This window comes from Ovis canadensis, chromosome 10 (assembly GCF_042477335.2).
Source record: "Ovis canadensis isolate MfBH-ARS-UI-01 breed Bighorn chromosome 10, ARS-UI_OviCan_v2, whole genome shotgun sequence".
Lineage (NCBI taxonomy): Eukaryota > Metazoa > Chordata > Mammalia > Artiodactyla > Bovidae > Ovis > Ovis canadensis.
The window spans coordinates 61115055-61131620 of NC_091254.1; the positions used below are offsets into that span (position 1 = coordinate 61115055).

Here is a 16566-nt window from a genome sequence, read left to right on the forward strand (position 1 = left end):
ATCCTCCCCCAGTGAGCGTTCATTAGCATAAAACTGGTCCGGCCGGGCTCAGGGTCCCGTGGCCTCCAGGGTTCGCCCGCTTTGCGGGACTGGGGGAGCCACGGCACCGGTATTCAGGTCCACAGAGCATCCCAGTGCAAAACCTGCACCTGCTCATTGCGTGAGCTACTAACCTTAAAAAAAAAAAAAGAAGGAAAGAAAGGAAAGAACAGTTTGGAGAGAGAGAGAGAGCGAGACAGCAAACTGCTGTCTTCCCTCCCCATGTCTCCAGTTCAGCCTCCAAGAGTCCCAAGCACCCGGTCACCTCCCCCAACGGCAGGAACATTGACGGTCCCCTCGCGACTGCCCCGGGCAAACGTACTCCTTTATCTTTGCACACACACGCTCGCGCGCGCGCGCGCGCGGACACACGCACAGATGCGTGCACACACAGATCTCCCCCCCTCCCCTCCGCAGGCTTGCCCTCGGGTCTTCAGGGCTGAACTCAGTGTGAGTCCCCCGGGATTACTCCGGCCTCTCGGCCTCTCGGCCTCTGGGACCGTCCCCCTCCCGACCTCCAAGTGACCCACTTCCTAGGCTACCTCGCGGGGCGCTCACCCCTAGCGCGCCGTCCTGCTCCACGAACCCCGAGGGGCAGGGTTACGACCTCCCTCCGACCCCAGGATCTAGCCCCGCGTCTCCGAGCAGCCGGGCCCGTGCCCGGCGCCTCGCGGTGGAACCCGGGTCCGAGGGAGCGCGCAAACACTGGCAGCAGCGCTGAAAGGGTTCCCCAGACGTCCGCGCAGCCCAGGAAGGGCGCTGTGGCCCCTGGAACGGCACCATCCGCCTCCTACCCGCCCAGTCCGCCCCGAGACTTGGGGTTCCCGCCAGCCACATCTGTCGAGCCCCCGCGTCCGGGCGAGCAAGGGGCGGACCCGGCCGGAAGAGCGCGATCTGGGCAGGGTGAGGTGCCAACTTCTCAGAGAGGTCGGGAGCGGCCAGCGAGCCCCAAGGAAAGGGAGTAGAGGGCCGCGCTCGCACGGGGCGCGCGGAGAGAACGGCGCCAGGCAGAGAGCGAGGGAAGGGCGAGGGGACCGGTTGGGAAGGGACCACAGGCGGCGGAGACTCCCTCCCCACCCCCACCGTCGCCCTGGCTCTTTACCTGGCGTTGGTGCAGTCATTGTAGAGGGTCTCGAAGTCCTTTCTGGAGATGAGTTTGCAGCGGTTCACTCCGGGCTGGATGGCGCCCAGTCCCCTCAGGATGCGAACCTGCTCCACATTGCACACCACCGGCGTGATCTCCAGCCGCTTCAGCTTGGTGTAGACCGTGTGCAAGCCCCCCACCAAGTGCTTCAGGAACAGGTCGAAAGCCTGGGGCAGGCAGATCAGCTCGCAGCCCTCCACCGTGAAGGAAGCCACTTTGGCCCCCCTCAGATCCACCATTTTGCACTCATTATTCTGGGGGGTGTTTTCCACTGGGGACGGGGTCGAGTACACGGGTTTGCCGGGGAGGGGGCCGCAGCTGCTGCTACTGCTACTGCTGCTGCTGCTGCTGCTGCTGCTACTGCTACTGCTACTGCCGCCGCCGCCGGTGCTCGCGTTGATGGGGGTGCTGGAGGCGCCAACGCCGCCGCCGGCGCTGATGCTGCCGCCGCCGCCGCCGCCGCCGCCGCCGCCGCCCGCGGTCGCCAGGCTGGGGTTGCAGCCGCCGCCGCCGCCGCCTCCGTTGCCCGCGCTGCCGCCGCCGCCGCCGCCTCCGCTGCCCACGCCGCCGCCGCCGCCGGTGGAGGTGACTGTGCCCGCCGCCGCCGCCGCCGCCGCCGCCGCCGAAGCGATGGGCTCCGGCCGGAACAGAGTTGGCCCCGAGGACGCCGGGGGCCCGATGGACGGAGCCGGAGACGAGGTCGCAGAGGAGGTGGAGGTGGTGGTGCCGGAGGAGGAAGCAGACGTGGAGATCGGGGGTTGAGGGGGGACCAGCTGGGTCGGAGGGATCAAAGCCGCCGGCACGGCCATGGTCACATATAAGGGGGAAACAGAAGGAGGAGAAGCGAGGGGAAAAGTTGCCACACACACACCCCCGGGGAGGGCGAGGGAGGGAGAAAAGGGGGGAGGGAGAAGGAGCTAGGGGGCCACAACCACCACAACTCTGGGAGAGAAGAGAAGAGAAAGGGACAGAAGGGGGGAAAGGAGGTGAGGGTGAGAGAGCGAGCGAGCGCAAAAGGGGCGAGCGCGAGAGGCGCTCTGGAGAGAAACGCACAAAAGTGTCCCGCAAGTCGAAATGTGAGTCCTCTCCGGGGGCTGGGATCGGGGGTTGGTGGGGAGGGGGGGGGTCGGGCGGGGGCGGGAAGGGTCGGCTGTGGTTGTGTGGGTCCCGCTCTCTAGCACAAAGTTAAGGATGAAGGTGAAAAGGAGGAGGTTTGAAGGACTTGGGTTCTCCCTGGCAAGTACATTGATCAAAGATTGAGAGGGGAATGACAGAGAGAAAATGAGCTGAAAAGTGCAGGCTGCCGGCTGGACGAGTTGTTGTTGTCACACGGTGCAGAGGGGAGGAGCTCCGGAAACTTGAAATACCCTTTGAAGCCGCAAAAACCTCACTCACTAGTATTAACCCAAATTATCCAACCAGGAACTCGGAGCAGAGACTCCGAGCGCGCGAGACCCAGGGAAAGCGAGAGAGCGGGGGTGGGGGAAAAAGGGCGGGGAGGGGGGAGAATAAGGAAAGAAACTATGGGAGGAACCGCGAGGAAAAGCCGAGACCCAGAAGTGGCGAGCAGAAAGAGAGACCATCTACTTTTCTACTACCGTTAGATTGCATGTCTTAATATTCCATTTCATCCGCGAAGACTCGTAATTTTTTCCAAAACCTTCTAAGCAATCGCCTGCCAACTTAAAGAGGAGCCAGAGCGCTCCGAGCTCTCCTTCAAGGGATTTAGGATGTATCTTGGCTTGTGTGGTTTTTGCTTTTTTTTTTTTTTTTTGGCAAGAGATATAAATGAAAACACATCCCCTGACTTCATGATTATTAAGAAATTATTTTGAGGAAAATCCACATGAAGCAAAGCGTATGTTTTCTGTATCTGATTATTTTATCTGTCGACTCAACTATTTATTTGTTTAAAGGTAGTGAAAATTCCAGGAGAGTTTTCAACTTGTGGGGGAAAAGTCAGTCTGAAATAGCTTAAGAATCATGGAATGCTCTGTATTCAATTCTTTATTTCCTAATAGATTTTGAAAAGAAAGAAATGCTTGCTACAGAAATGTGGATGGTTCAGGATAACTTCACTTTCGCCCCAAAGGTCAGAAATGCCAATCATATGAAGAGAATTCGAAGAGATCAGACACCCCTGAAGATTTAGAAAGTGGGGGAGGCGGGGAAGAATGCACTACTTTTTCTTACCTAAAACTCTATAAGTAATTAACCCGTCTTGCGTAGACGCCAACCATCTTCTCGTCCTTTAAGACCTAAGGCTAGCTGCTAATGTGTTATTTGAATAAATATATATATGTGTGTACGTATATATATACGCGTACACACATATACTATATATGCACATATATTTGAAGACTATCATTGTATTTTGGGAAAGTTCTTCTCAATTTGAAGAAATATGTTTTGTAAATAATGAACAAAAACAAAGCTTACTAGTTGACTTATAAAGACAGAAAGGGTAGCTATGCTTAAAAACATTGGGCTGAGTTAGGGTTACTCTCTTCCTCTTTGCCTTCCTCTTTGCTTTTCTTCCCTTTTCTAACTTGTTGCATGGAAGTGCTATTTATTCAAAAATTTTGACCAATCTCTGATTTGAGCACAAGTGAAGTCTGTTCTCTGTTTATATCACTAGGAATCTTAAATAATTAGGCTTTAAACCTGTCTGCACATGTTCATTAACTTCACAAGATAGAAACAATGCTTTAGCATATGACAGATTTCAAAAATAAACTATTAGCATCGGATTCACAGTTTAGTATTGAAATTATTATCACATTTCTTTTTATCTTTTTAATTCTTTAAACTTTTTGAAGTCTACTGTCAAAATGTGTAGGAAATATTTATAGAGAAATAGGGCACTATTGACTAATTTGTCTAAGTTTATACTAAACTTTTGGGGATAAAGCAGTTATATCAGGAGGCTTTCCTGGGTCATAAGAATTCAAAAAAAATTGATGGTTGCTAAAAAGTAGATTAACTTCTATAAGATAGCTAAAGTGTATACAGTTGTTTTGCCTAGTTAGCCACTGTAGTTTGATATATTCAGAAATTATATCAATTTTCACTCATCTGACTTTAGTTAAAAGTAGGGATTGGACATACATCACATAAATCAGAAAACTTCTTTAAGTGTTTAAGCCTGTTTTGGACAACAATACCTTTTTTTAAAAAAAAATTCCAAATGACTATGTTAATCAGTAGAGGTGAGGAAGAAGATATTAAGTCCTGAGAAACTAATTTTATTTTGGAATTGCATGCACAACTTAAATAAACTTGCTATAGTTTTTAAAATCCTAAACTAGTTTCTTCATTTTAAATTCTAGTCCTGCAAATGGAAAAAAAAAATTGAAATTAAATGCCCCAAATCTGCTCTAAGTATTCTCATTTCTCACATTTCCTTAAACTGTCACTCACTCAATACCTGCCACTCTCAGAAGCCAAGGACAGGGTGTAATGATAGCTGACCATGCCATAATCCCACCCAACATCAAAGCAAAGTCCAAATTTTCTGCAGGAAAACCTGTGTCTCCCAGCACGTGCTCCATTCAGAGGCAAGGCTTGGGGAGCTGGCCCGGACCTGAGTGGGAGCTTCCTCCCCCTCACCCTCATCTCAGGTCTCTGAAGTGGTTTTGGTTTTGTTTTTGTTTTTTAGGAACTACCACTTACCCCTTTGATCAAACAATAGTATTAGAAAAGGCACATAATGCAAATTAAAATATTGAGGAAAGAAAACCCTAGAAAAAATTCAAAGTTTTTCCTTTCCTGGTTTTTTTTTTTTTTTGAGACATATTACCGATGATTAAGGCAAACGTTATTTCGTAACAGCAGATAAATCAACTGCACAGATTTCAAATTCCTACTCTTCTTATCACATTTTTAGGTTTTCAAGCTTTTGTCTTGTTTGTTTATTGTTTTCCATCTCTGGTTGGTTCAAGTCCTCTCCTTCCATCTCCTCCTCTTCAACCTTCTTCACTCGATTTGCATAAGCAAAACTCAAAGTACTGTAACTGATATTAGAAAATTCTCCCTGTGTGTTGTGAAGACGTATTGTGCTGAAATCAATAAGACTGTTTAAAATTCAAAGACCTGCAAATCGTTCTGTTTGTCCTTTGATAGGGCCTGTGCTGATTAAAATGCTACCAAGAAAGCTTAATTGCTGCACTAATTAAGAAGTCTTTAATTTCTTTCCTAGGATATCGTTTGAAGCCGAGCTTGTACCAGTTCAGGGAAGGTATTTTCTTCCCTCCCTCTGCCCCCTCCTGGCCCCTCCCTTCCCCTTCCCCCTCCTTCCGTGGCCCCGACGATATCCCTGTGAATGGAAACTAATAGAGAGAGTGGTCTCAGGGCTCACCATCTATTACTTAACAAAAATCGGCACAGAAGACAGAGTCCACTGCAGTAGGAAATGCAGTTTTGAGAAGAGCTGTAAGGTTGCAGGAGACAGTGAGGAAATACAGAGTAGCTGCTGCAGCAAAAGTCCCGGTGAATACCTGGGTGACAACAGGCACTTTAGCCTGAAGATGAGGGCATCCTATTTGGTTAAAAGGGACAGTGACAAGGAAATGCTTCTGTTGAAACAGGGAAACATAAAAATGTACTCTCAAACCTGTGGTTTAAAAACGAAGAATAAATCTGTAGAAAGGTGGACTTAGAGTTGGGATTTGGTGAGTATCATTTTATTTTCTAAGTATAAAAACAGGAATTCTATGGGGATTCATTTTTGACCCTTTTTATAACCCTGGGAGGCAGAGCACTGTATTACATCCATTCCATCTTTATCTATTGACCTATTTTATTCACTGATTTCTCAAGTGGGGAAACTGACTAAATGATTTCACAAAGCTTTCTCTGTAATCAATAGTCATTTTTAAGGTTTATTCATGCTGCATTATAATTCTGGTAAATGACTGCAAAGTAGAAGATTGTAAGATAGATACAAATATTGACAAAGCCAGGGTAAGTCATGTCTTTAAATCTTTAGGGCTTCAATATAGCAATTGATACAGTTAGACTGAAAATGGGGATTTCATGGAAGATAAAAATACTAAAATGATCGAGTAACTCTTAAAGGCAATACATATCTGAATGTTTCTTGAACATCTCAAAATTTCCTGAAAGCTTTAAGTATTCTCTTTTTACACATCACTAAATGAAACAGAAACAATTTAGGAATATGCAGAAAGGGGAACAAGAAAAGGCTCCCTGAAATTTTATTCTTTTATTTTTTTCCCCAAGTTCAATTAGAAGCATGCACAGAAAAATACAGATGTATATTTCAGATAGATACTGAATTCCTTTCAGTGACAGGACAAGGAGATAACATGCTTAATAGATTCAAAGGGAGACTTACCATTCCAAGCACGACGTCACTCTAATTATGTTTACTCTAATTGAAAGCAAGGTTTTTTGGAATCTGAAATTACTTTCAGAATTTTTTTTTAAATAATGCAAGTGGATCAAATGTTGATCACAAGCATTTCAATCTTTCAAAATGTATTGGAAAATTAAATGAAAAGTGGAGTTTGGTACAAACAATGCCCCAGGGCAAAAAACAACTAACACTAGATTTTCCAGTCCAGCCATAACACAAATCAATTTGAGCACACTTCTATGGCCAGACTGCCAGATTGTTATGACTGCTAATTCACTCAATCAAAGAGTGCATTAGCACACCCGGCACAAATAGCTTTAACAATAGGGTGCACTGCTGAACAATTCTAAGATATAGCACAACCGAGAAGTAAAAAGTAAGATCATTTTTACATCTGCATATGTACTAATGGACCTCTTCCTCAATAGGAAAAAAAAAATACAAACTTCAGGCAGAGGTTTATAAAACAGCTCTCCAAGTTTGGCAAATCTAGAAAGATAACAGGGTACCAGTAGTTGACTGACTTTGTTAAACATTTCTCAAGAGAGTCCAAAATTGATGTTTACCCTTCAGTAGTAAATCATCGAAGATGGAGAAATTATGCCAAGTAACTCTCTCAAGCCTTTTTAACTCAGTCACAGGGCCTCACCATCAGCTCAGCAGATAAACTTTGACTACCTTAAGCAAAGACTTCTCTACTTTTACGCTTCCTGTCTCTGCTCTCCCCACTTGGGTTTCCAACTTCTGATTTAGAGCCTCACTTCTACAATCTCCCTCTTTTCCAGTTCCTACCTTTCCTCAAACAAGGAATAAGGCTTTTATCTCAAGGATACATTCTCTGATCAGATGCAGAGAGCTTGGTGATAAATTACCTAAAGGACAGAAGGTGGAAAGCTGAACACACTATAACTTGAAGTGCTCAAACTTTGTATTACAAACTTCCATTCTTAATAAAGAAGTGGTTAAAATTATTATAAATAACTCACACTTGTTTTTCAGCATGGAAATGCATGGGCCATATGTATGCTTACTGAATACATAAAGTAATTACCCAGTCATATTCACATTTACCTGGATGTCAGAACCAAATGGCACAATTTGACATCACTGTTTCCTCCCTCAATCTTCTGTCCTCAGCCCCTTTTCTCCTGGTTCAGAATGAAGGGGACATGTGGCCAAAAATACTTTGCTGACTATGAAGCATATTGTAAGAAATCTCTAAACTCAAGTTGAGGGAGAGAAGGAGAATAGTTAGAGGAGCAAAGAGGAGAACAGTTACAAAGAAGAAAATCATTGTGGACTGGTTTTCCTTATTCCACACTGCATCATTCTTATGACAAGTAGGCAGCTCTGCATAATAATTTAGTTATGCTCACCCATCACTACTTCCAGCACTAAGCATCTAATTCCATCTGTGGTCTGTGGATTGGTATTAAAAGTTGTACAGGCAAATATTTAATAGTAGTAATAATTAAGTGAGATCATTTTAGAGTTGGATTGTAAAAGGAAGCCACAACAAAAACAGTATAAATTGAGATTAATTCCCTTCATTTCTTAAGTCAGGCCATGATAAGGATGGCACACTGTACTGAAGGTCAAAAAGTCAGGCAGATATTTAAATCCCTGGTTTTCTAGGAAACATTGGACCTTCAATTGCACCTTTTCATATATGGCATTTTCTAATTGTCATATTCCTTTCTCTTTAAAAAGCCAAAAAGTCATTTTTCTCTAAAGAAGTTCAGTATTGGGACTCACTTGACATACTTGGACAATAGTTGTACATAGTTGGGGATGGAGGTGGAAAGAAGTCATGTAGTGTAAATCCATGTTTAATTTAAAACAAATTATAGTATAATTTGCAATGTTAGGAGAAATGTATTAAGCTTGATTATAAAAGTTTATATTGATTCACTGTCTGCTTTCCTGAGGTTGTTTGCACTTATTATCATGGTCTTTTTTCTTTCTCTTTGCTTTATTAAATAAAAGAAGAGGTCATTGTCCATCCAGCAAACAACCTATAAAAATTGTTCTATTTGAAGTCAGAAATTTCAAGGGTTGTTAAAAAAGAATAAACTGTTTATTTATTTATTGCCCTTCAGAACAAAGAGGTTTTTTTTTTAAGTTGAAAGAATAACAATTGCCACCTTCCAGCTCAAGATCTTGTATGTCAAGTTTCAGCCCAGAGCAAATTTTTACAACAAGTTATAAACCCCCTGTAACAGAGGGTTTATTATAATGGAAGTGCTGACACAACCTTAACTATAGCGTTGTAAACGGCTATGCTATAATATCCATTAAGCAGAAAGAAAAATAAGCTGGCTGATCAATAATTTATACAAAGAGTACCAACTGCAGACATAATAACTGTAATGTTTGCAAAGCAATCTCTCTGCTCTCCAGGCCTAACAGTGAACGCAAACTAGCAACGCTGTTAATTTCCAACTCCTACAGATAAGAATACAAACAAATTACTTAAAATTATATTTTGCTCAACATTTAGCATGCCTCGATGGGATAAAATAAAATTTAATTATGATGCAACTTGTGCCGGATGCAAAGCTGTTTTGTTTCCCAGCACATTTTATTATGAAAGGACATTCATTTGGAACATCAATTATGGGGAAATAGTATGTTTCAGTGAGTTGACTTGGGTCAGGCAGGCTCTTCTAAGAGTTATTCAGACATGGAAACAGATTGACACTGTTTAACTTCAAAGAAAGTTACAGGGTTTTACAGAGCCACAACCTGAAATACAATCCTGCCAGCTCTGATCCGAGTCAACTGTCAGTAAAAACACACCTTGTTGTTAGAGTTCATGGGAGAAAAAGACATTGGTTTAGAAAATGTGGCCATCATTAGCAACCAGTGAATCCTGAAGTGCTCAATTAATGGCAAGCCTCCTTTGCGTAGAAGTGAGATGAGTCATTTCTACCTAAAAATTGTAGACCGTAAGATGTGAGCATTATCTGCTTTTCTGGAAAATTCTGAAAAATAGAATTTGGTGGATATCCATATTTGTTACCGCTTTGTGTTTTGTAGTGTTTGTGTAGATGTGTCATTTTGATAATTCTGTTTCTGTTGATGGCTTTTAAAGCAAGAAAAGAGGATTTGAGAAGAGTCGAAGCAGGGAATGGAATTGAAAGATCCCAAAGTACCCACGATGTACCTACTCAAGGCTGAACCGGACTGTACATTTCTGAGGTTCACATATCCATCAGTCTTTTTGTCTGTTCATTTCCTGGGGGTGTGTGGAACCCAGTAGAACGAAGAGACTTTGCTATCAAAGTTGTAAAATGGTATATTACCCTGTGAGCAATTGCACTTGGAAAGGAACCAGTAATTTATATGAGAAGTGTTTAAGATTGCCTGCTCACTCAGTGATCCATGCCAGGTCAGTTCCAGTAATGCCAGAAAACAAAAGGAGGTGCACATCCCTGGGAAAGAGACACCTTATATGCCTTAAGAGCTCGTGAAGGGAAGCACTCAAATGCCATTTTCTCAAATGAACTGGTCATTACCATTTAAAATCCTGAGGGCTGTGAGACTGGGGAAGAGGGAAAGAATTTTTCTTTTGATTTAACAGGGCTCTAAACTCCTAGTTTTAAGGGGAAGGTGTTTTGTTGTTACTGTCTCAGCCCTGTGCTTTAGCAAAGGTTAAATCCTGACACAGAAGTGCATTTTCGAACAGCAGAATGGAAAAGGATGAACACAACTGCTCTGAGAATGTGCCTAGCCATTGGAAAAATATACCAATTAACTTATTTACAAAACCAAAATAAACTCAGAAGCACAGAAAACAAATTATGGTTAACATAGGAGGTGGGAAGTGACAGAGGGGGAGAGATAAATTAGGAGTCTGGGGTCAAAATATACATGCTACATACATAAAATAGTAAACCACAAGGGCTTTCTGTAGAGTACAGTGAATTACACTCAATGTCTTGTAATAACCTATAATGGAAAATAATCTGGAAAATGTATATATATATATATATATGTGCATGTATAGTCGCATCACTTTGCTGTACCCTTAAAACTAACACATATTGTAAATGAACTCTACTTCAATTATAAATAAAACATTCTTTCAGCTTCAGTGTTCAGTCGTGACCAACTGTTTGTGACCCCATGGACTGCAGCACGCCAGGCCTCCCTGTCCATCATCATCTCCTGGAGTTTGCTCAGACTCATGTCCATTGAGTCGGTGAAGCCATCCAACCACCTCATCCTCTGTCGTCCCCTTCTCTTCCTGCCTTCAATCTTTCCCAGCATCAGGGTCTTTTCTAATGAGTCAATTATTTACATCAGGTGGCCAAAGTATTAGAGTTTCAGCTTCAGCATCAGTCCTTCCAATGAATATTCAGGGCTGATTTCCTTTAAGACTGACTGGATTGATCTCAATGAAGTCCAAGGAACTCTCAAGAGTCTTTTCCAATACCACAGTTCAAAAGCATCAATTCTTTGGCACTCAGCTTCCTTTATGGTCCAACTCTCACATCCATACGCAACTACTGGAAAAACCACAGCTTTGACTATATGGACGTTTGTCAGCAAAGTAATGTCTCTGCTTTTTAATATGCGGTCTAGGTTTGTCAAAGCTTTTCTTCCAAGGAGCAAGCATCTTTTAATTTCATGGCTACAGTCACCATCTGCAGTGATTTTGGAACCTAAGAAAATAAAGTCTGTCACTATTTCCATTGTTTCCCCATCTATTTGCCATGAAGTGATGGGACTGGATGCCATGATCTCCTTTTTTTGAATGTTGAGTTTTAATACTTCAATTATAAGTAAAATAAAATATTCTTATACTTCAATAAAGACTAAATAAAATTAGGAAATTAACTGTTAAAAATTACCAGTACAGAGAGTAATACATGCTCTGCTAATAATATCTATGCCAGGTTCTGAGTTGTTATTATTAATTTTTTGTTTGACTTGGTTATCTCATATCAACCCCCGTCTCCACCAGTTTACTGGAGAGGACTGTGGCACACTGGAAGGGTGCTGTATAAAAACTAGTTTCTGGGAATTCTTCACAGGCCTCCTTATTCTGGTGTAACATAATCAAAGTACGGACTCTTGAGTGTGCTGACATTGAGGGAGAGGGTTGCATCACTGCCATCCTCAGTCTCAAGCTTTCCCCATATGTTATAAAAGCATTTTAGTTTTTGAACCAGAGTTCAGTTCATTCACATGCCCAGCATAACCCCACTTGAGTGTTTATAGAAGGAATTAGGAAAACAACCATTTCCTATATAAGTCAGAATTTATAATTCATTGATTTGCTCAGGACTCAGCACATCCAGGAACCTTTGCAGATAATAACTATCACTGTGCATTCTGATGGGTAAGGCAATTATATTAGGCTTTTACACTTGTTGATATGTTTCTCTTCAGGTGGTCTCAAGTCATTCCCATTCCTTTCAGATAGAGAATATAATGCTTAGCCCTTGCTGGGTGCTCAATAAAAGTCAGCTGGGTAATTAAAACTGCTTCTACATTATGCCACTTGTTTCCTTTGTCCCCAGATTGTGTAAACTGCTCATTCCCAAAATCCTATATCATTTAATTCAGACCAGGATATTGAAGACTCACAAAATTTAGTTATGTTCATTTCTGTTCTATATGCCACCAAGTTAGAAAAATTCTTGAGGCAAAAATCTAGAGATGCTAATAAATTGGGTTTCATAGAGCTGGGAAAGATAATCTTAGTCCTATAAGAAAGGTTTGCATCTGAGCCCCATAAAGAACATCTTATTTTTTTAGTCATTCAGGAGTCATTGAGGAGTCTTCCTCAAGACTGAAAATATAAACGAAAATATACTCTAAAGGGGGCTTCTCTGGTGGCTCAAATGATAAAGAATCTGCCTGCAATGCAGAAGACCTGGGTTTGATTTATGGGTCAGGAAGATCTCCTGGAGAAGAGAATGGCAACCCACTCCAGTATTCTTGCCTTGAATATCCCATGGACAGAGGAACCTAGCAGGATATAGTTCATGGGATCACAAAGAGACACGACTGACTGACTAACATTTTCTTTTTTCTTTATACTCTGAAGCACTGCTACAGATGATGAGAAAAAGTATGTTCATGTGTGAAACTCTGCTTCCCAAATGTGAGTAAGCACAGAGTGTAAGCAATTATTTGTATAGTTCTTTTTTTTTTTTTAACACTGCCATCACTTCAATATTCTTAACAAAACTCACTTAGTTTTTAATATAGGTCACTGAGGGTGTAAGAAGAAAAAGATATTCATGCTGATCAGAATTTCATATTATTATCTCAGTTGCATCTTTTGACTACAACATCATTGAAATTTTGTGTTAGGGGAGTCTGCAAATCCTTGGATTACAGAATTCATCACATCATTTCCTCTTCCAATGACCATGGTTTCCTCTTCTAGAAACCATCACACCTGGTTCTCTGTTTTTCCCCTCAGAGCTCAGAGGCAACCTCAGAACATTCCAGTATGGGCAGCCTCTCACCCACAGCCCGTTGTACTCATCTGTGATCTTGCAAAAGAGGAAACTGACAATTAGCAAAATATAAGAGCTTCCCTTTATAATCGCAGGAATTGAGGCTTAAGACAGGTATAAGATTCAAATCCTCATTGTTTTTTCCCCCAGCTATCCTTGAAGGAGACTATTGTGATGTAAGTAGAGGAAAAAGTTTTTTTTTCATTTCATGTATAAGGGAACTGAGACAATAATTGACCTTTGGATCTAGACCAGTGCGTCTCTATCTATTTCTATCACCTGTATAATGCATTTCTATAAGGTCTAATAGAGCCATGAAATGTGTTCTCAGTGGATGCTTAGATGGATGTGCTTATGCACTACAGTGCATCATGATTAGAAGGGAGACTTCTAAAAAGGAATTGGAGAAATGCTGTTGTTTTAGGAACAAGATTTTAGGATCTTGAGAAATACTTAACCAGTACATGATATTAGAAAGTTAGTCAAACTGCAAAAGCCCTGGGGTTCCTTGTTTTTTGTGACTACCCCTGGTTTCCTCAGGTTAGACACGGCAGCGTGCATGCCTACTCAGTTGCTAACTTGTGTCTGTCTGACTTTGCAACCCCATAAACTGTAGCCCGCCAGGCTCTTCTGTCCATGGACTTTCCCAGGCAAGAATACTGGAATGGGTTGCCATCTCCTTCTCCATGGGATCTTCGCAGCCCAGGGATCAAACCCATGTCTCCTGCACTGGCAGGTGGGTTCTTTACCACTGAGCCACCTGGAAAGCCCCAGAATATGGCAGCATCCACCAATGAAAGTTGCTTGTTGAAGTGCTATGCAGAATCAGGCATTAAACTGGCAGTTGATCTTGTAAATACATTACTTTTCTGTAGTATCTTACCAGACTTGGTTTGCTTTTCCACAGAGGACTAGACAGCCTCTTTCTCCTATCCTGTTTTTAAAACCTGATTTTAGAAAGGTCACTCTGCTTTTCCAAAAGATGATTCAAGGATCGCTCACAAGCAATTCCCAACAGAGCAATACCATGCCCTCCTGCTGCCCCATTTAAATTGTCTAAACTGCACGCCTTTTTCATTTACTCTCCCTTTAGAGTGAAGCTGCAAAGCTGAGAAGACTTGAATGGCCTTATATCTTCAAAGAAGTGCCTTGAGCTCTGGAATGCCACAGAGTGGGAGAAACCACCGAACACCAGGAAATGTCAACAATGTGACAGGAACGCCTGGGCAGGTGATTAGGGCCTTACTTTAGGTATTTTCTAGAACAAGACTGCCAACAAAGTCGAATAAGAAATGGGTCTTTTTCCAACAGAAACTAACTGATTTTGAAACACATTGATAACAGTGTGTGCATAAATTTAAGGACATACTTTCCAGGCAATTCTTTATTATACTTTGATGTTAAGTGATTTGATTGATAAATTAATAACTATTATAAAGAATTAAAATTTACAAAAATGTGAATTTCGGTCCTAATGTCAATAGAAAGCTCTGGACTTTGACCATATAAATCATTAAAAAAGACATAAGATCAAACTAATTTTAATAGCTAAAGCTCATTTACATTTATTTGTGGTCTATTTCAAGCTTATCTTAGGAGAACTAAAGTGTTCCCAAACACTATATGCCAAGAGTAGCATTTAGAAGTTTAGTTACTTCTGAGCACAGAATAATAATTATAATTGATAAACTTCATTGTAAATATAGTAGGTATTTGACAATGCATTCAGTAACTAAACAAAAGCATTTTATATGCAAATATAAAGAAATAAACTCCTATCTTCAATGTTGGTTTTAATCTTAATATTTAGAAATAATCATCATCAGTTTCTTGATAACTTTTCTTAATCAGAATGTCCTCATAAATCTAACTACTACTTGTTGAATATCCAAAAGAAGCCTCCAATCAGGAACAGTCAAAAGCAAATAAACAAAGTGATATTTATACATACTGGATTTATGTGTGCTGATTTGATCATAAACCATAAGTCAAAATCAACAACAAACAATGCTGTATTTAAAGTCCTCTAACTATGAACTGTACTTAGCCCTGTTCAGTTTTACTTTAAAAAGTAAATACTTTCATATTTTCTATGAAAAGATACTTATATTTTTATAGTGTGATAATCTCTTATTACAATATGATCAATAAAGTGTCTTTTCATAGTTATTTAGACACACAAAAACAGTTTCAAGGAATTTCTTTACAACACCCATGCACACATGCCTATTTTCAGAATTTTCAAAATAGCAATTACTTCCTTAGATTTATAGTCTATAACCCATAGTAGTTTTGGTATCCAAAGCTGAAATACTTTTTGTTTCTATGTAAGTGATTTTAATCTAAAAAGCACTTAATAATCATAACAACACAGCAAAAGTTTGTTTCATAAACACTTTATTATCAGCCTTTGTTTTCTGATACAATGCTTTAAAAATACCCTCTGTTGTATAAAGGACATTGTTGCAAAAAGGCAGTTCAAAACTTGTCCTTCCCTTCCTTTCATTGATCTGTTGCCTCTTAGGTAATATGAACAGCTGTCTCCAGCTCACCCACAGGCAAGCTGAACATAATAATAAGGTTTTGTTACTGGCCTGTATCTATGAATGATTATACAGTGGGTGCCAATTCTTTTCCATTAAAGATAAGGTAACAAAGATACCATAGAGAAGTAAGCTGGTTAACAAAAACAAGGGAGTGCTTTCTGACTTTAAGATTTAGTTATTTCTCAGTAACCACAGAGTGTCTCTTGCAGTTGGGTTTCCAATAAGGTGAAGGTGCCCTCTGTAGGAGACTCCCAGTAAATGCTTTTTTTTTATATATTTGCTTGACAGTGTACAAGCTTTCCCTCCCATTTTCCAGTTTATAAACAAACACAGTATCTGTGCTAACAAGTATGAGCTCTTTATAAATCTTAGAGGGAAATGAGTATAAAGCCTGCAATCGGCTATGCAAATCTAATGCCTTTCCAAAATGAGAGAAATCAGACACTAAAAAAGTTGTACAACATATTGGTGTTGGCTATTTACTGACATCATGATATGTAATAGAGTGGATGCTATAAATTCAGAGGAGTTGCTGAAAGCAGGAAGACAGAAGGTCTTTTTGGCATAGTTGAGTGAACACTGGATCTAAACAGAAGAATCCACATGCGGAAAGACACATTCGCCACCTAATAAATACACCTCCCCCAAAGGTCTTCTTATCTTCCCTTCTTATAAAGGTTACCATAATGCAGATTCATTATCAGTCCCACTGGGCAGCATATAGCTCAGTAAGAAATTGCTTTTGTTAGCATGCTCCTAGAAAGAGATTAGCTGTTTCACCAGATCTCTTGGGGCTCTTTGAAATTTTGGGAATTCTCTCTGTAATTTAAAATGGAAGTTAAAGCCAATGTGAATAGACTAGGGAAAAACCTCACAAATTAAACCTCTCCATCTGGAAGTTTCTTCATTACTCATTGCAAAAGTACAGGCTGAATCACTTTTGGTCCAGGTAGGAGAAAGTTTATCAGCTATGATGCAATCACT

At 41.3% G+C, this 16566-nt stretch overlaps 1 protein-coding gene and 1 long non-coding RNA gene across 4 annotated transcripts in view; one reads left to right on the forward strand and one right to left on the reverse strand.

Moving 5' to 3' along the window:
* DACH1 (dachshund family transcription factor 1) overlaps nucleotides 1–2452 on the reverse strand; it is a 495552-nt gene extending 493100 nt beyond the window's left edge. For 2 of the 3 annotated variants that reach the window (XM_069602314.1, XM_069602313.1), the window contains exon 1: nucleotides 1142–2083. In XM_069602314.1, coding sequence (XP_069458415.1) covers nucleotides 1142–1992 — 851 coding nt within the window. In that variant the 5' untranslated portion in view covers nucleotides 1993–2083. Of the gene's footprint in view, nucleotides 1–1141 lie in introns of all 3 variants that reach the window. The other variant, XM_069602315.1, reaches the window with a different exon arrangement.
* Nucleotides 2128–14984, forward strand: LOC138446908 (uncharacterized). Its single transcript, XR_011259597.1, has 4 exons — nucleotides 2128–2259; nucleotides 12619–12675; nucleotides 13653–13772; nucleotides 14130–14984. It is a non-coding gene; the product is annotated as an uncharacterized lncRNA (long non-coding RNA).
* The last annotated feature ends 1582 nt before the right edge of the window (nucleotides 14985–16566 follow it).